The 25,133-nt window shown below is 36.5% G+C and overlaps 1 protein-coding gene across 1 annotated transcript; it reads left to right on the top strand.

The window, feature by feature from the left end:
* The first annotated feature begins 7,100 nt into the window (after window positions 1–7,100).
* On the top strand, window positions 7,101–24,518 carry LOC130747991 (TATA-binding protein-associated factor BTAF1). The gene is made up of 28 exons (XM_057601066.1): window positions 7,101–7,293; window positions 7,376–7,470; window positions 7,615–7,829; window positions 8,378–8,432; window positions 9,212–9,293; window positions 10,654–10,988; window positions 11,286–11,394; window positions 12,217–12,832; window positions 13,021–13,153; window positions 13,355–13,423; window positions 15,134–15,345; window positions 15,516–15,738; window positions 15,880–16,053; window positions 16,861–17,286; window positions 17,377–17,811; window positions 18,157–18,276; window positions 18,361–18,840; window positions 19,293–19,831; window positions 20,253–20,745; window positions 20,823–20,891; window positions 21,023–21,127; window positions 21,756–21,983; window positions 22,063–22,326; window positions 22,423–22,472; window positions 22,615–22,724; window positions 22,822–22,904; window positions 23,221–23,433; window positions 23,968–24,518. The coding sequence occupies exons 1-28, from the start codon at window positions 7,245–7,247 to the stop codon at window positions 24,136–24,138; spliced, it is 6,153 nt and encodes a 2,050-aa protein (XP_057457049.1). The 5' UTR covers window positions 7,101–7,244; the 3' UTR covers window positions 24,139–24,518.
* Window positions 24,519–25,133: the final 615 nt, after the last annotated feature.

Raw genomic sequence — 25,133 nt, 5'->3', positions numbered from 1 at the left:
TACTTTCTTTTATTCTTGCTGTGACACCCGGGGCTGACGAGGACGGGGAGTGATCGCCGGTGCAGTGAGGCGCGGACAAGGAGCGGCTCCTAGCAGGCTTCTAGGCGGAGGGGCACATGAATGAACCGATCTCACACCCGAACAAGAGGTATTCCGAGGCTGTATATGTATGGGACTATACAGTCAAGGAGGGCATAAATGATTTGATTGGTACTACTCATATCAACAAGATGCATCTTCTTTTCGGGAGCCCAACTCATAAAAACTTCATGGTTAAGTGTGCTTGCCTTGGAGCAATATTGGGATGGGTGACCTCCTTTTCCCAAGAATTGCGCGAGTGAGGACAAAGCGCACTGAAAAGACTCGTGTTGTTACCGTGAGGCCACTCGTCAGATCGGGATGTTACACTTGCAAAGGAATATAAATATGAATATTTGAGCTTCAACATAACATTGATTCAAAAATCTTAAATAAGTGTTTTTACCATTGAATTTTTGAATGACAATAAATCTCAAATCATAAATTAATATTGAAAATGAGAGTTCCAATTAGTTTTTTTTTTTTTTACTCCAACTTGTTATAAAAAATATGATGATAATTTTGCATACAAAAGAGATCAAAAAATAGCCAACGGGGACATGTGATTCCTATAGCATGATCAAGAATATGAAAAGTTTTCTTGAACGTCCAACTGTTCACGTGAATGTATGATGGGGTGACATGCAGATGTTTTAGTGCATCAAGCTAAAAGCATTTGAAGGGTGACGAAAGCCAAGTGTGATATACATGTGAAGTGACCAAATTTAGATCGAAGATCACAAACCCGGTTGTTCAACCCCGACACCTCCACCACGATTTCGTCCTCTCTCAATCCTCTATCTCCTTTAATACCTAGTAATCTTGGAGTGTTGGAACACCTTCACCCACGTACTCTCTCTTGAACTTTAACACCTTAAGGTTAATCCAACTCACGAAAAGATGCATACCCTTAGAAGATCTTATTGAGTAGACTGAGCAAAGCGCGATGATTTGGAGGAGCGCTTCGAAATCATAGCAAAGATGAACCTGCGTTGGGAAAAGAGGAGTGATGAGCTTATTTGAATAATGAAATCCTTCTCCAACATGTAAAACTCGTCCTAGGGTTCATAAGAGTCAATAAACACAAATATCGTGGAGTTAAAGGTCAAATTAATCTATAATTTTGTAAACGATTTTTATTTTAGTATTTCGGCGGGAAACATGACGTTTACTGGCGGTCATTTTAAATTATTTGCATATTTCATTAATTAATTATATTTAAATGTTTTACTTATCTATCTATATACTTTAAAAAGCACAAATTTGATTCCAAAATATTTTGTTGTTTTAACTAAGTCAACTATTGATGTTCCATCCAAATTTAACAAATTATCGGTGATGTCTCGGGTCGGGTGGAGTCAATGACAGAATCATCTCCTAAGACCTAACCTTCACACTCCAAAACGCCATCATTTACACATTTAATGCCACAATTGGAAACTTCGAAGACATTGTCTTCTCCCACAACCCAAATGAACAACAAAAATGAATCTATTACAATCCTCTTGATGCTTACCTTACAACACCACCATCCCTTTGTCGTACTAGGGCCACAAGGAAAGGTATCATAGCCATCGTTGTCGCAACTACATCGTCAAACTTGAAGCTACCTCCTCTTCTCTATAGCTCAACAACACCCACCGATGCATGAAAGTGTTGGGCTTGTGGGAAGCACTACCAAGGTTTTGCCTTTGACCAATTCATGCCTCTCACCGCATTCACTACACAAGTTGTCCCTAAGTCACCACACTCATTTGCGCGCCCATTAGCCCCCCTAAAAATGGGGATGCTTTTCGCCATTGAATAGGATGATTTGCATATGGAAGAACACGAACGTGAGGTTTAGTGTAAGACCCAAAATTTTAGAATTAAATAGATAAATGATTTCCAGCTCACGCATAGGATTCTGTGTAAGCGTGAGAGGAACTTGACTCGTGTTTAATGTTTGGATTAATATTAAGAAGAGGAAAGTTCAGGAAATGACTAAGAATAGTAACATAGTCGTTATAGGCTACGGCACGAGTTTCATTCATTTCTGCCTTAGGGCAAAACCGTTAGTAAACGACTAATTTGCACTTAAAGACACGATGGGAAACTAATTCCAAAAATCTTCAGAGAAATGTTAGAACTTCTCTTAATCCTTCCATAATAAGCGTTTCGATACGAAACCCTGGAATTTACGAACACTCATTTCCGATACCGGGAGGTTTGCCGAAACTGAATCCCTGATTTTTCTAGAGCTATTAAATTAACCTACGATGAAGACTTTTTCTATTCGGAGCTTCAAACGAAGATTCCACACACGTACGCCCACTCTAATCGACGTTCCAAATCTTTCTTCAAAAGGAAGTTTCTACATCCGAGGTCAAAATCAAAAAGTGCATAAAGTGCATTTTAAGCCGGTAAACATTAAAAAACAAGCCTCGAAAACCAAAAATCATATTGATATTTCTTTGAAGAATTAGAAGATTCAGCGGGAAGAATATCGTGTCTAAAATACGTTGGAATCAGTAGGAAAAATCGGAATCGCGAAATAATCATTTTCTCACGTTTTCAATTTCCTATAAATAGGACTTCAAAAAATGAAAAAAATCAAAAAAAAAATCACACAACACACACACACGGCCGTGAACTTCTTGGAGGAAAGGAAGAGATTTGATTTTTTCCGGTTCTTGCCTGATCGTCGCTCTGTTCGTTGCTACGCGTAGGCCTCAAGGTACTGATGTTATTTCTTTCTTCTGATCTTAAATTTTGTCGCTTTTCTCTATGTCTTTCTGTGCTCAAAGTTTTGAGCTTTTTGTAAAACTGTCCAAATAACTTGATTTTAGTGTCTAAACTTATTCCCTGCGTTCCCCTGAGCATGTTTAGCGGATTACATTTTGCCGAATGTCGCCGAAATGCCGCCGGAATTCATTTCTGTAGGAAATACCCATTTTTGGCTAAAGTTCCGTCCTTTGGGCTTAAAACTCTCGACTGAGCTTAGCGTTAGTAGGATTAGTCGTCATAATCGTCGTTGGTGTCGACCCCATCTAATTTGTTTTTCGAAATTTCAGTTTTGAATTTCTGAGCTAAAAATATTGACCAAAATACCCCTGCGACAGTTTTCGACCCGATAATTTTTCTGAGAGTTTCCCTGGCCTAGATATCGCCTAGGAATACCTAGGAATCGATTTAGACCGAAGAAAAAGTTCGGAAACCCTATTTTACATAGTGGCCGAAACCTATTGCTTAGGGTACCGTGTCCAAAAATAATTTTTGAGTCTCTATGACCTGAGCCATTGCGTAGCTCTTTTGATTGTCGAAATTTTGGCGCTGGTTTCATGTCATTCCGAGTTCTGTAGCTCGAGTTATGCTCGTTTTAGCGAACGAAGTTCCGTTGTCAATTCGTGCCTTAAGAGGAACTCTGAAGCTTTAAAAGCTTTCTTTCCGGTTTCGATTAGCGTTATTAGATAGTGTTACTTCTAGTAGGGCTTGTGTTGATGATTGTGTTTCCTTGTTCTAGGTTCACAACTTCCATGCCCAACTTCTACTCACGAAGGTAAGGGTAACTCGGTTTTAGAGTGTCTTTGAGTCTTGCCTGCTTTTATCGCACTGCCTGCGTTTGAGATGAAGATGTTTATATTGATTGGCATTGGATTATGATTATTATGCTTGCAATGTTGTATGCTTGCTTATATTGACTGTTTCTGAGGCTTGTGCCAAATGTTTTCTGAAGGCTTCGGCCGAGTAAACTTATTGAGACGTGTGTCTCCGTTTTCTGAGAGGCTTCGGCCGTTTACTGGTTTCTGTCATTGAACTGAGTTGGTATGCAATTGAATTGAGTTATGTTCGTTGATAATAGGAATAACATGTGGTTACTCCGAATTAATCATTGGTTTGGGGATTGTTGTTGACTGACTTGGCATATAGGCTTTGGTTCTTAAGTGGCGATGAGGTGGGTGTGGTCCCACGTGATTGTCCCGTCTTTCGAGGCGTTATAAAGTGGCAATGAGGTGGGTGTGGTCCCGCGGGATTGTCCCATCTTTCGAGATGTTCTAAAGTGGCGATGAGGTGGGTGTGGTCCCACGCGATTGTCCCGTCCGGAGTGGCGTAAAGTGGCAGTGAGGTGGGTGTGGTCCCGCGTGATTGTCCCGTCTTGAGAGACGTTGCTGATCGATCCATTTTGGTAGAAGCATATAGTTGCATTATAGGGAACTAACACCTGACCCTATGTTGTTGGATTTTAGTTATTGGTTTATTGATATCTGAATTGATATTATACTGTTGAAGTTTTTGATATTTGAATTGATGTTATATGTTAGGTTGTCGATATCCGAATTGATGTTATATGATTAGGTTGTTGATATATGAGTTTAGTTATGTTGCTGGTTTATTTACCATGATAGGTAGTTAAATTTGAATAGCATGATTTTCTCTTTCATACATGATAATTGTATGGAGTTAACCCTTTTCTATTTGCTATTTGTTGTTTGGGCGCTTAACGCTATTAGGCGATGGTGAGCCTTCCGCTGAAGCTTAGCTGTTCGAGTCGGAGACCGTGATCGTGGGCGGTCGAGTAGAGGTGGATGAAGCAGTTGCTTCTCCCTTTTTGGTGGACTATGTTTGAGTTTCTTTTTCCTTATGAAAACTCTGTTGTTTAAACCTTATTTCGCCACTGTTAAAGTGTGCGTGCTTATTTTGGAAACTTGTTCATGATGATGTAAGACACTATTATTATTATGTCGGGAACGGGTTGTTGAATAAAGTCTATGTTATATATTCAATTATGTTCAGTTGTTTCGAAAAGGGAAAAAATATATTGTGTTTTCTTAGGATTACGAAATAGTCCTTAGATTTTGTTAGGTAACTAATGTGACTCCTCAGTTGAGAAACCGGGGTGTTACATTTAGTCATTTGCATATTCGTTAGCGAAGCTGAGAAGTCTGGGGGTTAGTGCTTCTTAAGTTGAGTTAATTGGTTGCAAGGAGCACATAGGAAGTTAAGAAATGATGGTGAGTTGACTGTATAGGGTAATATTGTTGGCCGTCCAACCCTTGAAGAAGATAGGCCCGTGGTCAACGTCAATAGGTCGAGGATGGTAGCGGCGATGATACCCTGACAACTTGGTGAACTACATCGACAAAGAGGGTGAGGCGATGATTGTGTTCACCATTGAGAACCGTGATGATGCACAAGGGGTAATGACAGTGAACTAAAATAGATACGTCAATAGTGACGTGACTCACGACGACTTTGGCTAAGGGGCCATAAGGTTAATGACCATATATGAGAGGAAAACGAAAGTGGCAAAGAGAACACTTAAGAGTAATTTGTACAAAACAGGCGTTAGTAGACTAGTGGAAAATAATGACCCCGTGGCAATTTCAGCAATTAATTTTTCTTGGTCCCAAGTCCATACTCTACTCCATATCCTTTATTTTTGATTTTTTTAATAATTAATAATAATGAATATAACAAGAATAAAAAGGAAAAAATATATTTAAAAAGGAACACAAATACAGAATCACAATCGCTCTCGTTGTTTGTCTCTGGACTAATCCCTAGCTATCGACGGAAACTCTCTCTATCGACTCAGACTCAGACACTGCCGCCTCATTCCCGCCGGCGTCGAACTTCACCGTCGACCTTCTTCAACAAGAAGCACAGGCTCGTTTCTCATTCTCTTTCTGCATGTTTTTAATTTATTGAAATTCTTCATTCCATATTCACGGTTTATTGACGTTAAGTCGCGAATCGGAAACTCGGTTTTCAATATTTTTCTTTCAATTGATACACCAATGATTCCAATTCCACATTCACGGTTCTTATTATTATTTATCTTTCAATATAATGCCATCACTGTATAGTTAGTTGATTTTCACGGTGATTGAATTGATGATAAAGATAGAGAAAGAATTCCTAATCCTTATTACTATGCTAGAATCGATTAATGACAGCACGTAGAGCGGAAATTCTTATTTTATTGAAGAGGAAAGTTTTATCTTTTTAGCAAATGAACAGACAAGACAAACTACATCTGGGAAGGGAAAGATATTCTACTAGAATTATAATTTGAAAGAATATATATATATCGCAAGTGAAATAACCTAAAAGTGTAATGAAACAATTTAGGTCATTTGTATATCGTTCATGAGATTTTCCCCAAAAACAACCACGACGAGATCACCGAAGAGAAGCCATGAATGTAATCCTACTTCAGTAAAAACTAATGGGCGGCTTAGATACACCCTTGAAATTTTCGGCATTTCTTTTCAACCTCACACCACAAAGCTGCGTAAACCACACATTATGGTTGCACTATGGGACACTGTTGATAGAAAATTGTTGTCTTAATTATCGGATTGACATAACTTGAGTACGGACATACATGAGTGCACTCATATTGTAAATCACTAGTTAGGTTGTGATCATGCTAAATGTCAGCAACAATAAGGAATTGACTATGTTGAGATTGGGGTTTTGGTGTTGAGTTGCTACTCCTTATAATCTTCATTGACCATAAGAAATTAATGATCGCTCTTTTTGCATGTGGGATGTAGACTCATAGTTTCCTGTAGGTTGAACCACATTAAGTTCTTTCTTATTTCCTCCTCCTCAAGTCTCTGGTTTTGGTATAGATACCTAGCTACAACACAAACACTCAATGTTCACCAATTTATCAATTATTTTGTTCCATAAGGAAGTGACTGCCTTAAAAAGGCAAATGCCTAAAAGAAATGAGCAAAAGCTCCATCCATGCTAGATCTGCACGTAATATACACATGAGAAGAAAGAGTTGAGTGAAATTGTGTATCATGTAATTTCTAACATGTCAATTGTATTATTCCTATTAAATATCATTGTAAAGATGGAGTCTCTATTTATTATCTAACATATTATTGCCATTTCAAGAGTCAAGACATATTGGCTGAAGCATGTCTAGCTGTAGAAGTCATTGCAGTGTGTCTGGCTTGATGTTACTGAAATGATTTAGAGGTTGTTGATAGCATTTCTATTTAATGTTAACTTTTATGTGGATGCAGATTGGTGAAACTTATGAAGGTACATTGATGCTGTATTAGCTGCAAAAAAAGCAATTGTGGATGTGTTTGTCGGATAGCATATTTTCTGGCTGGTACCACAAGTTTTAGGAAAAGGGAGTAATAAAGCATTTGGAATGATTTGTTATGGCCCAGCAGTCATCTAGGCTTCAGCGCTTGCTTACTCTCTTGGACAGTATCCTTCACATTTTCTTTATCTTTATTACTTTTACGTATCATTTGTTTTTCTTGAATTTTCTTTAACCATACCTTTAAAGCTGGGTCAACCCAAGCAACAAGGTTGACTGCTGCTCGTCAGATAGGGGATATTGCAAAATCACACCCTCAAGACTTATCCAGTCTTCTTAAGAAGGTATTGATTTTTTCTACTGTTCTATTCACCCTGCTTTTGTGGTAATATGTTTTTTTTTCTCCCTTAGTGATTTTGTATTATTGATAATGTGTGTCAGTTATTTGTCAAATTGATTTTAACTACCTATTGTTATGTGATGTTTAGGTTTCTCAATATTTGCGGAGTAAAAATTGGGATACAAGAGTTGCAGCTGCCCATGCAATTGGGTCTATTGCTGAGAATGTTAAACACATAAGCCTGAATGAACTTATTACTTCTGTCGTGTCAAAAATATCGGAGTATGGGAAATCTTGTAGCGTCGAGGATCTGTGCGCATGGCCGTATTTACAATCAAAAATTTCAGGAAGCTCATTTAGAAGGTTGTACATTGAATTTGAATTATTCTTTGACTTTTTTCTGTTTGCATAAAAAATACATTCCTGTTTGAGAGAAAATAATTAAATTACAAATTTGCGGCGTAGATATCCTCCAAAATAGAAATGATTATAAAAAAGGGAATATATGATAATTGGGAGTGCAGCACCAGGCTGCCTTATCCTCTACATATAAAAATTGAAAATTTCTTGAAACAGCAGTGGGCAGAACACCAAAGAGAAGCACATACTAGATTATATGCAATAACATGTTCAAGGGCAGAGTGACACCTTTAAAAGTTGCAGCATTACACTCCAATCTGATGCACCAAAAAATTGTAGAAACTGCGTACTGCCACAAAGTTTTAGCCCCTTGTTTTTACTCAAAATTTTATGCTGAATCTTGAAAAACTGCTCCATCCAAAAAATATATAGCATTCACAATGAGGTGAAAAATTATCGTTTATAATGTTTGAGAATAGTTCCCCCCTCTTTTATTACATTGAAAATATCGTTTTAAATATATTTATTGAATTGTTTTTGCTTCTTGACAGCTTTGATATGAACAAGGTGCTTGAATTTGGAGCTTTATTAGCATCTGGTGGACAGGTAAAATATTTTTTTATAACAATCTAAGCATTACATTTTAATATTTTCTGTTCAAAATACTCATAACCTATTGTGAAAAGACTTCAGTTGTTGTTTTGTTTGGTCCAAATACTTTCTCAGAAAATGATTGAGCACCAAATGACACCATATGCTGGAAGTTGCACACCAAAAAGCCCTGCATACTCAAGCCTCCCCTCCACACCAATGATTTCCGTTCAATTTTTCAGAATAGAATTAGAAGTTCTAGGATACTATATTGATTAGAAAATTATTTGAGATTCAGTTTTTTGATGTCAATGGCACATTGTGATCCATATAGCCGAGCTCACTTAGTGGGATATTTTGTTGTTGTATCCAGTTTTTGTTGCCAATGAAGTTCTAATAAGCCATTACATGAATCTACATGTTTATTGTGTAGAACATACAAATGCATTTCTAAATATTTTCCTCGCATCCTAGAATATTTAGAATTTCTCTATCTAGTAAATTCTATGTAGCTATTCCCTTTTCATTAACTACTTTATCTTTAAACTTATGTTTTGGTATTCGAGCTGAACTTGACCCGTACTCTATAATCCTGAATTCGTATTATACTTTAATTGGGTTAGTTGAACTTGTTTTACGGTGCGATTGTTTGTCCGTGAATAAAGTGCCTTTTGTGGTTCATAAATCATAACTTTTACAATGAAAGGGTCATGAATTCCTTTTGAATTTTCTCTTGTTTTGATTGCATGTGCATGGATTGCATAAACATAATTTTATGCTTTGTTCCCTTTCAGGAATATGATATTGGAAATGATAATTCAAAGAACCCGAAGGAGCGATTGGTTCGCCAGAAGCAAAATCTTCGACGTCGATTAGGTTAGTAAGTTTGTTTCAAGTTGTAATATGTTATCACTTATCACCTATCATAGTAGTCAATAGCGGCAAATAGCGGCGCTATAGCGGCGTAGCGGAGCGGAGCGGCTCCCTGCCGCTATTGAGATGAAATAGCGGCCAACTTCACAATAGCGGTCGTAGCGGCGCGAATAGCGGCCAAAATAGCGGCAGATCGCGGCCAATAGCGGGAAATAGCGGCGCTATATGAACGAAGGAGAAAATGACTCAAGCCTCTTTGTTTTAAATCGTTGGGGAACCTTTTTATGGGCATGTTAGGACTTCTCAGGGCCATTATAGGTCAAAATTGAAAGAATTAAGCTTCATTCTTCATTCAGATTTGCAAATTCGACTTCTTTACCTTGCTTTTGAGAAGTTATTAGTTGTGTGTTATTGTTCAAGACTTATGATTTTTATTTCTATTATGAATGTTATGAATTTTAGGCAATATTTGACATTGTTTGCTATTTATATGTATATAGTATTAAACTATTAATGATATAAAATTACATAAAAAAATTCAGAATAGCGGCCATCCCGCTATGCGCTATCACGCTATCCCACTTTTGGGGCCGGCCGCTACGCGCCGCTATCCGGGATTGACTACTATGTCACCTATGAGTTAAAATGAAATAATGACTTTAAATAAGTAGGTAGTTGCTCAACATTTATGGCTTATTAAGTATCAACCCTAGTTGATGTAAATGGACACTTGTTGAGCACAACCCAAACTCTAGAAAACCACCACAAAATCAGCTTACTGAAGAAACTGGAATGGATGAGGCTTTAGAGTTTCACCATAAATATCAATAGGTTGCTTGAAGTGAAGGAAAGGGGCAATATAGCAGGAAAAGAATGAAATGACAATAGGGAGGGGAGCGAGTGACACTAGGAGAAGATAAGAGGCGTAGGGGGCCAAAGGTTGGAAGAAAATGTTGGGGGTGGGGGATATCCTGGACCTTTTTATTATGTGGTTGTTTTTTAAAGGTTTTAAATGAAGCTGTTTGTTTCAACTTTCAACTTTTGTGTTAGCGCTTGGTTATGATGACATATGCACATTTTTTTAATAAAGTATGGTAAGCACTAAGCAGTAGTTCCATAAGGTCTCACTTGTTAAAGTTCTCATAAAGAAAAAAGTAATTTTGAATTAAAAATGCCGAAAAAAGTGAAAAACAGAAGTTGAAAAGCAGTTTTTGTGCTTTTAGCAGAAGCTAAAATGAGTTGCTGATGAAAAAATCTCCGAAAGAAAACTATGTTATGAAATCGCTTTTCTTTTTATGAGTTGATACTTGCAGACCTTAAGTTTATGTGCCTCTAATTCCGAAATCCTTTTCTGTTGATTTAGGTTTGGATGTCTGCGAACAATTTATGGATATCAATGATGTAATAAGAGATGAAGATCTTATGGCACCGAAATTTGAATCACAGATCAATGGAATAGATCATAGAGTTTTTACATCTTGTTCTGTACATAATATCCAGAAAATGGTTGCAAAAATGGTTCCTAGTGTTAAGTCTAAGTGGCCAAGTGCAAGAGAACTGAATCTTTTGAAGCGCAAAGCAAAAATAAACTCAAAAGACCAAACTAAAAGCTGGTGTGAAGATGGAAGTACAGAGGCATCAGGTGCTCAAAATTTGACTTCAAAAGGCATATGTGCGGATACAGTAAATTATGGCAAGGTATTTTTCTGTTTTAACTGTTAACTTAATGGTAATTTTGGGCTCTGTTGTGGGATGTTAGTATTCAATTACACCACAGTTGGTGATTGTCATTGCTCGTAGCAGTTCATCTGTTATTATTTAATAGTATTGTTATTTGTTATTACATCTTTGTAAGCAATAAACCATTATTCATTCTGATGTCTTGTCTTTGAAATTGGTGTCTTGACCATCAAAGTGCTGCAAAGCAAATCGATTCAATTTTCATCTGCAATTACAAATAATTTTTCAGAGTTGTTTCATTCACATTTTATTCAGGCATTCGTGGATGCTAATCATGATGATGACGGCTTGGATCATGATGGGGATGGACAATGGCCTTTCAATACTTTTGTTGAACAACTTATTATAGATATGTTTGATCCTGGTAAACGTTTTACCCCTGTTGTCAATTTTTTTTTCAATTCGAAGAAGAGTGCGAGGATCAAGTAACACAAGTGTAATACTGTAGTAATCTTACAATTTTAATAACTTTGGATACTCCCTCCGTTCCAAAACTTTTGTTGTTTTAGTTTTTCATCTATTTTCCAAAACTTTTGTTGTTTTAGAAATCCAAAGCAAGTTATCTCACTTTCTTCCATCTATACACTCACTTAATATTATATATCTCACCTATCAATTTCTCTCTTCACTATATCTCAACTTTAAATAGGGGTGTTTTTGTCAAAATATATATCAATTAATGAGCTCTTAAACTATGTGCATAACCTTGAACAACAAAAGTTTTGGAACGGATGGAGTATAATCCAATTATGCCAATCAAACAGTTGAATTATAATTGTTTATCACCTTATTATTTGTGTTCAATCTTGTCACTTTTAAACAACAATAAGTTTGTAATGAAAAGGTTCTCATTTTTGTTCGTTTTAAAATATTTGTATGACATTCATCCTAATGTATTTCAATGATGTATTAAGTAATTTTGGATTAATGGAAAATTTAGTTATGATATTGATATGTATACATATATGTATCTGTGTATATATATCATTGTAACTCTAAATCTATCCGATGGATTGTAGGATAAGATCATTTGATAACAAAGTTATTGAGTGCTGAAGACTACTAAAATATTACATCGGTGTAACTTGATCGCTCCTCATCTATATACTTTTATTCATATTTATGATTGAATTTTTAGGTTATTTTCACTGATGTTATTTGAATCATTATAAAATGCTGATGCTAGTTTGGGAGATACGGCATGGTAGTGTGATGGCATTGAGAGAGATTTTAACACATCAAGGTGCTTCTGCTGGAGTATTTAAACATGATTCACGGTTCGGTGGGACCTTGTTTGTTGAATTAGAGGACAAAAGTATACCAAAAATATTGAAGAGAGAGAGGGAAATTGATTTGAATATGCAAGTTTCAGCGGATGAGTCTGTATCAAACTTGAAGAAGCCAAAACTTGAAGATTTATCATCATCAACTTCTTTGGATAGTGTGATGACTAGCAGCAATGAAGGTGATATTGAAATCAGCATTTGTTCTGAAACCCATGGAAGCGATATACCTTTGGACAATGTGAATGGGAAATTTAATGGTAATTCTGTTGCCATGGATCTGGAATCTCCCTCTGACTCTTTACATGATGCATACAACGAATCTGCTAATTTAGCAGAGCAGAAGGGTTATTCTGATGACAGTAATATTCCTTCTGGAAACCCTAATGTGCTGAGAAATCTTCCTCAGAATTGTGAGCTGATGAACCTGGTTAAAGTGGCTAGGAGTTCCTGGCTTCGAAATTGTGAATTTCTTCAAGATTGCGTGATACGCTTTTTGTGTGTTTTGTCACTTGATCGGTATGATATTTTTATTCTGTATGTCTTGCAATGAATGAACTAGATCATATTGAACTTTGGTTTACATAACTTATAGGTGAAATGCTGTGGTTGTGTCTATTTTTACTAAAATGTTATACACTGATCCCTTGGAGCTGTATCTCTGCTGCAAGTTTTTTTCTGATCAATTTTTGGTTATTTTGTTTCAGCTTTGGAGATTATGTATCTGATCAGGTTGTTGCTCCTGTGCGTGAAACCTGTGCACAGGCATTAGGTGCTACGTTTAAGTATATGCATCCAGCACTAGTAAATGAAACACTGAACATATTATTGAAAATGCAGGTAAACATCATTTAATGGCACAGTTTCTTTCATTTATTTACATGTAATTGGCATTACTTTAACATGCATTCTACTCTTCTGATCTTCTCTGTCTTTTCCATCCCATGCAGCAGTTTCTTTTTTTAGCGAGTTTTGGTGTATGGGTGTTCTGACTCGGATTAATTTTTAACCTTTTTGCTTCTGTTGTTACCTTTTATTCAGTGTAGGCCAGAATGGGAGATTCGTCATGGCAGTCTTCTTGGTATCAAATATTTGGTTGCTGTGAGGCAGGTACATGTCTATTTGCAGCCAATCTTTTTTTAGATTTGATGTTTGAGCTTTGAGGCACATACTCACGTACAATAAATGAAGGGTAGTGATAGAAACTAAGAAAAAAAGAGAGATCTGAACTTTGAGAACAGAAGCTTAACTTATATTATTGTTAGAGGTATCTCACTTTCTGCACCAGTCTATTTACAGAGTAATAATTATCTGAAACTAAAATATCTCCGTTGTTACAGAACCTAAGAGAAAATGCATTTACATGTGTATAACTCTTAGAATTTGGGTTGGGCCTAATTTAATCCCAAAGCTTGCTTGTAGGACGAGGATTGCTAAAGCCTTTATAAGGACTAGTTTAGTCATATGTGTAGATAATATGGGACCTCAACACACATACACACCCTCTTATGCCCGTGATTGGACATCTGAAGTGTTTGCAGGATTGTTGGCTCATTTGCAGATGGCAACCAATCTAAGTTAGATTCTGCCACCATCTTAGAATTTAGAATGGACCTAATGTAACCCTGAAAGCTAATTTGCAAGATGAGGATGGCTGAAGCCTTTATAAGAGTTACTTTGGCCATATCTATACATAATAGTGACCTCAAGATAGTATGAAGAAACTAACTACTCTAAAAGGAAGTAATTTGTGCAATGCTATATGGACTCCTCCTGCACCTATTAAAACCTAATTTGCATCTTTTTGGTGAGTATTTGATTTTTTAAAACAAAAATCAGTTCAATAAAATTGATGGCGCATTGGCGCGCAAACGATTATAACTTGATGATGTTTTTCTCTTTGTTATTCCTGTTGGTTTGTTTCTCAGAACAGAGACGAAAAACACTATTTGAAAGACTGATGATACCTATGGGTTGATCACTAGACTACGGAAGTTGCCATAATCTTGCTTTATTTTTCTATGTCTAGATAGATGGGTCATGAGTGTGAGTTTGCAAAATTTCTGCATCTCTAATCCTTTACTATGCAGAAACTGTGTATGTTTTGTTTACTGTTTGTGGGTAAGCTTATGTATACAGATACATGTATGGAAGTAATATATGTGAGTGTGTGTTTATGCGGGCCCGGTGTCCTATATTTACAGATGTTTGGTGGGTCTGCATGGTGTTCGTGTCTGAATCCATGCTTTATATCTGGTCCTATGGCATGTTGATTGAGCTTGTTGGTTTGCCAACAGTTGAGCTTCTATAATGTAGTTTTATTAATGGATTCACTAGTCTATCTAGTAAATGAATTTAACGGTTGTTACTTGACTGGTGGTGTCAGCTATTGATATGTGAAAATTAAATAAACTCTGAAGGATGTAAATATAATAGCAGATATGTGTTAATTCTGGAGAGACAACAACATTTGATTTAGCTAATTAAGAAGATTATATCTAGTCATTTTCGATTTCATAGTGTTTAGCACTTGCCCTGCTATTATCAAGTTTTATAAATACTCCATAGCAAGAAAATCTTCAGACTGGAACCCATTTGCTTCCTATTTTGGTGTTCCTCCAAGAGTCCAGGTACAAAAGTTTGCGACACTATCAGGCATTGCAAAACTTGGTGTTTTATTGGTGATAGTTCCACATAAGAAAACTTAAGTCTTTTCTTAACAGATGAATTACTTCTTACTTATTTGTTTTATTTCAACCTCAAATTTAATAGATGAATTGCACCGTTTTTTGATTCTGATGTGTCTTTTGCTGAAATTAGGAGATGCTTTCTGATTTGCTTGGACGTGTTCTTCCTGCATGTAAATCTGGGCTGGAGGACCCAGATGATGATGTTCGAGCAGTTGCTGCTGATGCTTTAGTCCCAGCTGCAGCTGCAGTTGTTGCTTTACAGGGTCAAACATTGCATTCAATTGTGATGCTGTTGTGGGATATATTGCTTGATTTGGATGATTTAAGTCCATCCACCAGCAGGTATTTTACAGTCTATAATTTTTTGTATTTATCTTTACAGGCTTAAGTTACATTATTAGTTTATTTGTGCAGTCTTAACAAAATAGTAAGTAATAAATTTGTCTGTTTAGCTTTCGATGCTCCATCAATATTATGTTATTATTAAATTAATGTCAGTTATCTGTTTGCAGTGTGATGAATCTTCTGGCAGAAATTTATTCTCAAGAAGAGATGATCCCTAAGATGTATAAAGTTTTTAAATTGGGAGACAATGAAATAGAAAACGCAGATGGTGGTTGTGGTGATGATGACGGAGAAGAAAATCCTTATGTGCTTTCAACTTTGGCACCGCGCTTGTGGCCTTTTATGAGGCATAGCATCACATCTGTCCGTTATTCAGCAATACGGACTCTGGTATTTTTCTTTATTCCTCAAATTTTAATGAAAGTTTGAATCTCATATATATAACACTACTTGTAACATCTTTAATATAGTTTCTTTTTGACAAAAGGCGGTATACGCAGTAATGGCTTACTCTAAATTTTCTGTTTTCAGGAGAGGCTACTTGAAGCTGGATATAAGAGAAACATGTCTGAGCCATCTAGTGCTTCATTTTGGCCCTCTTCTATATTTGGAGATACCCTTCAAATCGTCTTCCAGAATCAGCTATTGGAAACAAATGAGGATATTTTGCAATGTTCTGAGAGAGTTTGGAGTCTCCTTGTTCAGGTATATCATCTGATAAGAGAGAATTACTTCAAATGTTTTTTTTTGACTAAATGTTATTGTGTCTCAGGTAAAGCACACTGTACGTCAACCCTATATTTGTCATGTTCCATTACTATTATAGCTTAAAAAATAACCAGGTCTTTACAACTAGATTTGACACTGTACAGAAGCCTAAAGAAGGTTTATGTCTTACTGTTGGACATGCTGTCAGAACATGTGGCGCAGGGATCAATATATTGAGGACCGTATAAATGTTGAGAGTATTAGAATCTAGAGAGAAAGACGGGAGAGAGAGAGGTCATCTGAAAATTTACCGAAGTCATTTCAACCTTACTTAATCTGATATGTAGATTCAGTATAACAGTATTTATATACAAACACTCTTGGTGTGCATTCTATACACACATAAATGACCCTAACTGTCTTTTACCTGAACTAATTACAAACATAACAGAACTGTAATAGTTATTAGTATTACTTGTTGCCTTGTTGGTAAGATAATCTAATTATCTAACAGACTAGAGAAGAATCTACGGATCTTGAACAGTATTGTTGAGATACTCTATTATCGATATTAGTTTTAGAAGTTCCAGAAATCATGTACAGTACTCTGACAATTTTAAAACTTAAGATATTATCTCAAATTACATGCATGAAGGTTCATTTTCTTAAACGGTTTTTCTCTTCTTCCTTCCCCGGGCTCTCAAAAAGTTCTTGTGTTGATCTTCCTCCTGCCATATTGTTTTTCTTAACTTTTATATTTCTATTTTTTTTCATACATTAAGGTCTCTACCTTATTCATGGCAGTGTTCTGTGGAGGACTTGGAGGCAGCTGCGAGGTCTTACATGTCTTCTTGGATTGAACTTGCATCTACACCATTTGGTTCAGCTTTAGATTCCTCAAAGATGTATTGGCCTGTGGCCTTCCCAAGAAAAAGTCAACTTAGAGCAGCAGCTAAAATGAGAGCTGTGAAAATTGGAAATGAATATGGTGGCGATCCTGGCCTTGATTCGACAAAATTAACTATTCTACAAGATAAAAATAGAGATGTTGCTTTGAATTCTGTTAAGATAGTTGTTGGTGCTGATATGGACACTTCTGTAACTCATACTCGGGTAGTTACAGCAACTGCTTTGGGAATTTTTGCTTCCAAGTTACCTGAGGGTTCTCTAAAGTATGTGATTGATCCACTGTGGAGCTCTCTAACCTCTTTGTCTGGTGTCCAACGGCAGGTATCGATTTCTGATTCCCATATAATAAGCAACAGCCAAATAACCTTCCGCCTTATTTTTCATGCCTCTAATGTTTTCTATTGTATTTAGGTTGCATCCATGATACTTATTTCTTGGTTCAAGGAGATTAAGAACATGAGTTTGTCTAAAATCCCTGATGGTATTCCAGCTGCCCTCAGAGATTGGTTGCTGGACTTATTAGCTTGCTCTGATCCAGCTTTCCCCACTAAAGGTTCACATCTTCCTTATGCTGAGCTTTCAAGAACTTATTCAAAGATGCGTGGTGAGGCTGGTCAATTGCTTAATGCTGTCAAGTCTTCTGGTATGTTTAATGAGTTATTGGAAACTACCAAAATTGAGTTGGATAGCGTAAGTGTGGATGATGCTATTGGTTTTGCATCAAAGATTCCAGCATTTTGTAATGATAGTTCTACAAACGAATCATTGGGAAAGAACACAATGGATGATATTGAATCCTCAAAACAGAGGCTCTTGACAACTGCTAGCTATTTGAAATGTGTACAGGTATGCTTCAAACAATTATTCTTATGTTTATGTTGCTGCTGCTGCTGTTGTTATATTATATAATTTCTTTAATTGGTTGGTTTTGCTTGGTTTCTATGTCCTTTCTTAAGTTGAGAAATGATAAAAGAGAGAGTAATCTGAAAGCCGACTCTGTTATTGACTGATCTGCGAATGTGTAGTGGTATATTTTTAGTGTTTCTGATCTGTAACTGAATCTAACTAACGACTAGAATTAGGATTCTCTACACTAGGTACAACTTGTCACACACTCATAATTACTCCAGTATAAGTCAATCCCCAGTAGATTTTTACATACTTATTTCTTGTTTGTGGGATGATTTGCAGAGTAATCTGCATGTTACAGTCACATCTGCTGTTGCTGCAGCTGTTGTTTGGATGGCTCAATTTCCTACACGACTCACCCCTATCATTTTGCCTTTGATGGCTTCAGTCAAACGAGAGCAGGTTCTAGTTTGATTCTAACTGTTTCTCTGATGCATATATATACGTGTTTAGTTTGTTTGATAAAATATTTGTCTTATCTTTCAGGAGGAAATAATTCAAGTGAAGTCAGCTGAGGCCCTTGCTGAGCTAATGTATCACTGTGTTACTCGTAGACCTTGCCCCAATGATAAATTAATTAAAAATATATGTAGTTTAACTTGCATGGATCCCTCTGAGACTCCTCAAGCTAAATCCATCTGTTCCATTGAGAGTATTGATGACCAAGGTTTGCTATCGTTTAAAACTCCCGTGAGCAAACAGAAGTCTAAGGTCCATGTTCTAGCTGGTGAAGATCGATCGAAGGTCGAGGGATTTATAAGTAGACGTGGATCTGAGCTATCCTTGAGGCTTCTATGTGAGAAGTTTGGTGCTTTGTTATTTGATAAGCTTCCTAAGCTGTGGGATTGCCTTACTGAGGTTCTTAAGCCAAGCTCCTCTGAGTCCCTACTTGCCACTAATGAAAAGCAAGTTACTGCTGCTATTGAGTCTATCTGTGATCCTCAAACCTTGATTAACAATATCCAGGTTGGTGTGATCAATTTCTGCTTTTGAACTTCTCATTACAATTTACATATAAGACCACACATCATTAGCTGCGAAACTGTATGGAGATGAAACGGTGTATTGTAAGACAGGATTTACTTGTCTAAGAGGCGCCTCTTTTTGAGAGATTGTGTATTGTTCTAAATTTTTTTGTAATGTATAAAATAGCACTGGGAAATAAGGCAAAGATCCTGTGGATTTTCCTGATTTTTCCCAAGTCTCCCCTATCTGTAGATTTCCCAAATAGATAAAGGTTTATGAATAATCAGTTGTATACTTTTTTCTTTTCTAACTATACTGCAGGTCTATAATTTCACTTTGGGAACATTTGCACTGTATAATAATTCTTCAACTTTAGCCACATTCTTTCGGACCACTTTTTGGCGATTGCATCTAGTATTCTGTTTGATATTCTAAATTTTGCTTTTTTGTAGGTGGTGCGGTCTGTTGCTCCCATGTTAAATGAGGAGTTGAAACCAAAACTTTTGACACTTCTCCCATGTATTTTCAAATGTGTTCAGCATTCACATGTTGCAGTTAGATTAGCTGCTTCACGCTGCATTACTTCAATGGCCCACTCAATGAAAGTGAAAGTTATGGGAGCTGTGGTTGAAAATGCTATCCCTATGTTGGAAGATGCATCATCAGTTCATGCTCGGCAAGGAGCTGGCATGTTGATTAATTTTCTTGTTCAGGGTCTGGGTGTAGAGTTAGTCCCTTATGCTCCTCTATTGGTGGTTCCACTTCTAAGATGCATGAGTGATTGTGATCAGTCTGTCAGAAAGAGTGTGACCCATAGTTTTGCTGCTCTTGTACCTTTACTTCCTTTAGCGCGAGGTCTTCCCCAACCAATTGGATTAGGGGAAGGTGTATCTAGAAATGCAGAAGACTTACATTTTCTGGAGCAACTCCTTGACAACTCTCATATTGAAGATTATGAGTTGTGCACTGAATTGAAAGTAACATTGAGAAGGTAAATTGGACTTCTGTTTTTTTGTTTCGTAGGGTTCCAAAATTGCTAACTTTATTAGTTCCAGGTTTAATGAAATGAAGGGTTTTGTTTTTCATGAAATCGCATGGGAAACTATGGTTTAATCTTGAAATCCAGTTTTAAATCTTCTTATAGTTCCTTTTCTTGTCTCCATAAATTCTTTCTGTTGAAGTCTTCACACTGAAGATGATATGCCTCCAGTGGTGCTCAATCTTTGTATCCTCTGGTTTGATTTTCATTTTCAACCCTATTTTGGTCTTTCATCCATGACAATTCACCCACTACGCACTTTTCTTTTTTCTTAAGCTGCTTGATTCATGACTTCTGTCAATAAACTTTCTTATATTATTAGACTTGCAATCTGTTAGTTTAGCCTTTTATATATTTTTTCTTGTGCTTCCAGATATCAACAGGAAGGCATAAATTGGTTAGCTTTTCTAAAGCGTTTCAAGCTTCATGGAATTTTATGTGATGATATGGGGCTTGGAAAAACACTTCAAGCATCAGCCATTGTAGCCTCTGATATAGCAGAGCATCGAACTCCAATTGGGAATGATGATCTTCTGCCATCTTTAATTATTTGCCCATCAACACTAGTTGGGCACTGGGCCTTTGAGATAGAGAAGTATATTGATGTTTCAGTGATATCTAGTCTTCAGTATGTTGGTTCTGCTCCTGACCGAATGCTTCTCCGTGATAATTTTTGCAAGCATAATGTCATTATAACATCATATGATGTTGTCCGTAAAGATATTGATTATTTGGGACAGCTGTTCTGGAATTACTGTATTTTAGACGAAGGACATATAATCAAGAATGCTAAGTCTAAGGTTACACTTGCTGTAAAGCAGTTGAAAGCCCAGCACCGTTTAATATTGAGTGGGACACCAATCCAGGTTGGTGATGAGTTTATTTTCTCATTAAAGGTAAAACCTATCCACTAATCCGATAAACATGCAACCTCTTCTTGCAGAATAACATAATGGACTTGTGGTCTCTTTTTGATTTTCTGATGCCTGGATTTCTTGGAACAGAGAGACAGGTATTTTTTTGCCCCTCATCAAAATAATGGACGTTACAAAAATTGCTGACCCTTTTTAATTGTTAATTACATTTTATTATCCCTTTTTAGCTGTTGTCCTGACTGACATTCATTTAATGTGGGTTCAACAGTTCCAAGGAACATACGGAAAACCACTTTTAGCTTCTAGAGATCCAAAGTGCTCTGCTAAGGATGCTGAAGCAGGAGCACTTGCTATGGAGGCATTGCATAAGCAGGTGATTTTCTCTTGTTATTTCTAAGAGCCTGTGGTACTCTTTGGATAAATTCACATACTGCTTGTTTCATAATAGTCTGTTGCTCCCTCCGGTCCTATTTATAAGCAACAAAAAAAAAAAGTCACATAGTTTAAGAAATATAGTTAAACTAGATAAAATGCATTAAATTTGTCTTAAATTAAAATAAACTTCCAAAATTACCCTTTGTTATTAGTGTTGGAAAGTGGGAAAGAGAGAAAATAATTAATGAGACACATTTTACAAGTTAGAATTAATAAGGGCATCATTGGAAAAAATTAATTAATATAGCTCAAACTTTCATTTGGTTCTTATAAAAAGGACCAAGATTTTTCTTCTCTTTCATGCTTATAAATAGGACCGGAGGGAGTCCGCTGTCTTAGTTGTTGTTGCTCTGTTACTGTAGATTTTGTTAGTTAGATGTGCATTCAGTTATGATATAGTTGTCTAGATATATGAGCATCCTGTAATCAGTGTCAGACTGAATGATATTCATATTTCAGTTCCGTTCAGTTGTTCACAATATATTCAGTTCTTCAAAATTCTATCATTATTGCACTGCAAAATTTTGTGTGTTCTGTCTTCTAACTAGATGTACTTTGTCCTTTAGGTCATGCCTTTCCTCCTTCGAAGGACTAAGGATGAAGTCTTGTCTGATTTGCCGGAGAAGATAATTCAAGACAGATACTGTGATTTGAGCCCTGTACAACTTAAACTTTATGAACAGTTTTCTGGTTCTCGTGCAAAGCAAGAAATGTCATCTGTTGTAACGACAAATGAACCTGCTGCAGCAGAAGGAAGTAGCCGTAATACTAAAGCGGCTTCACATGTTTTCCAGGCAATATGAAATTTTAATTATCAGCTAGTTATTGTTGCAACAGGTTGTTTTTTGACACCCTATCCATTCCATGCTTCAGGCACTCCAATACTTGCTAAAACTCTGCAGTCATCCATTGCTTGTCTCTGGTGGGAAGATTCCAGATTCATTCTCTGCCATATTCTCGGAACTGTTTCCTGCTGGCTCTGATGTCATTTCGGAACTTCACAAACTCCATCACTCCCCAAAATTAGTCGCTCTTCATGAGATTCTTGAAGAGTGTGGAATTGGAGTTGATGCTTCAGGTTCTGAGGGTACAGTCAGCATTGGGCAGCACAGGGTCTTGATATTTGCTCAACATAAGGTAAAGATTGCCCTTTTCTTTGGGCTAATTTATTTCTGTAGATTAACAAATGGTTTACTGATTTGTCATTTAACAATGGCAATGGCTTGTTTGCAGGCTTTCCTTGATATAATTGAAAGAGATTTGTTTCAGACACACATGAAGAAGTAAGTTCCTGGAACAATCATCCGTCGTACTAAATTGGTTTAGTTCCCACTTCCCATACTTTTGCATGGAATTATGACTCTCCAAATCAATTGATTTTGATTCCAATTGACAATGACAATTCTCATTTTGTTATTTTGTTAGTGTCACATATTTGAGGCTGGATGGATCAGTTGAGCCAGAAAAGCGTTTTGAAATCGTCAAAGCTTTCAATTCAGACCCTACCATTGACGTCTTGCTGCTTACAACACATGGTGACAATTTTTCACCTCATTGTCTTAATCAATCTATGCTTATTTTTCTAGTAACTGTAGCTTATTTTTTTGAAATTATAAAATTCTTTATCTGCAGTTGGGGGGCTTGGTCTGAACTTGACATCTGCAGACACCCTTGTTTTTGTGGAGCATGACTGGAATCCTATGCGTGATCATCAGGTGATTATGATCCATTAAGTGCTTTCTCTAGATTGTCTTTCAGTTCTAACCGCTCTTATTTTTGGAGCTGGGGATTCAAAATTAATTGTGTGATTTAGTTTTTTCAAAAAGTCTCTAATCAGGTTTCCAGATCTAATTATAGTTGTGAGTATTTGGTTATTTCAAGCCGTGCTTTAATGTTGAGCGTATATCGTGCCTTCTTGGGCTACTACCTCTAATACTTAAAACATGAAGATTTCTCCTCTTGCATTCAAGGGGCTGGAATGTTTAGTATTTGCTTTTGTAATTGACAGTTTCTTATATCAATAACCTGCAGGCTATGGATAGAGCACACAGGCTTGGCCAGAAAAAAGTAGTTAATGTCCACCGTCTAATAATGCGTGGTACTTTGGAAGAGAAAGTTATGAGCCTACAAAGGTTCAAATTGTCGGTGGCCAATGCTGTCATTAATTCAGAAAATGCCAGTATGAAAACAATGAATACAGATCAGTTGCTTGATTTATTTGCATCTGCAGAAATCTCCAAGAAGGTATGGGTACATGTTTATGTATTGTATTCTTTAAATACAGAATATTATTACTTTGCTATGACCGGCTAGTGGTTTTGAGAAAGCCGAATTAGAATCAGTAACCTGTATCTGTATATGCTATATGCATGTCTGTTCTGGCAATCTTAGATTGCAAAAGGATTACTGTGTGCGACCAACAAAGTTTGGTTTGAGTGAAGGGGCTCAGGTCTCTTAAGCATGTGGTTCTGGGTTTGATCCCTAGATCAATGTGTATGAAAAACACTATTTGGTGTCTGACAGTACCTTAAGAGATTAGTCTCTCACCTATCGGGTGGGTGATGCTCAGGGAAACAAAATAAAGAATTATTGTGTGCCAACTTTATTATATGCATGGGGCTTTTGTCTTGGTCTTAGGTTTTTAGAATTTGTATGCTCTAACATAGCAAGTCTGGATAGAAATTTATGACAAGCTTGAATTTTTTGTTATTTCAGTGAATACTAACCACCATGGTTTATTTTTACTTTCTAATGTTTTGGGCATGATCAATTGTATAGGGGGCTTCTGTCGTGAAAAGTTCAGAGGACAACTCTGACGGAGACACTAAATTAGTAGGCAGTGGGAAGGGGTTGAAAGCAATACTTGGGGGATTGGAGGATCTATGGGACCAATCACAATATACAGAGGAGTACAATCTGAATCAATTCTTGGCAAAGCTTAATGGCTAATATTCTAGATTCATTTCAGAGTCGGAGTGTACATATCCAAGAGCAAGACTCCAAATTTTGACATTGTAACATCAAATTTTTTTGTCCTCCATGCCCTTCACTCGTTTTTTGTCGTCACTTTTTGAATACCCCATTGCTGGCATCTGCTCGTGTTTGCTTGTAAGCAAGTAAATCAGTGTCTGCATTTTACAGGGCATTGAGGAGAGTGAGGTTTGACCGATTGGGGGTGATATGTAAAGAATTGTAGTGACGGCTTCGAGAGGGGATGGAGTAATTTTTATAATTTTTTTTTTTGGATTTTGTATATATATAGAATCATTCATAATCATAGTTTTAGTTGCTAACATGAAATACCATGCATCATGCAATGTTTTTTGAAATGCTACAAATACCAAAATTCAAAGACCTATCAGTATGCGTAATCATCTATGCCAAGCTAGTCAAACGCTTTCAAATTTGACATATCGTTAATTTCTACGTTTTCTCATTAGTTTAACTGAACTGAATGCCGGAAAGCTGAAATGAAACTAAAATGGGATAATTTTTGTGGTCAACATGATAGAAGTTTGGAACTAAATAAAAACATACTCTCTTCGTCTCCATTTATAAGTCACTTTTTAAGAGTTTTTTTGTCCCAAATTATAAGTCACTTTATAATACCAATGAAACATTCAATATATTTTTTCACAATTACCCTCATATTTAATGGGAAAGAGATAGTATCATTTTGAATAAAATTAATTTTGAAGAGAGAAATTAATGGGCAATCTAGGAAAGTTGATAAAACTTTTTACCAATTTATTACTATTAACCACTTTTCTTAATCCAAGAGAACTAAGAAAAAGTGACTTATAAATGGGGATGGAGGGAGTAATAGAATAAAGTTCCCTTTCTACTTATTTAACAGGGAATGACTTTCAACCGAAAAATCACAGGTATTTACTGACCAGGAAAGAAAAGTTGGATTATATTGAGTGCTATTATCTTATCGGGAT

The sequence above is a fragment of the Lotus japonicus genome, chromosome 3, assembly GCF_012489685.1.
Source record: "Lotus japonicus ecotype B-129 chromosome 3, LjGifu_v1.2".
In the NCBI taxonomy this organism is placed as follows: Eukaryota; Viridiplantae; Streptophyta; class Magnoliopsida; order Fabales; family Fabaceae; genus Lotus; species Lotus japonicus.
This window is presented reverse-complemented; position numbering and strand designations above follow the sequence as displayed.

Excerpts from the sequence above, each read along its gene's own strand:
- LOC130747991 (XM_057601066.1), top strand. The coding sequence starts at position 7,245 with ATGGCCCAGCAGTCATCTAGGCTTCAGCGCTTGCTTACTCTCTTGGAC. Across the intron at positions 8,433-9,211 it reads TATTAGCATCTGGTGGACAG|GAATATGATATTGGAAATGA; the intron begins GTAAAATATTTT and ends GTTCCCTTTCAG. Across the intron at positions 17,287-17,376 it reads TGTCTGGTGTCCAACGGCAG|GTTGCATCCATGATACTTAT; the intron begins GTATCGATTTCT and ends TATTGTATTTAG.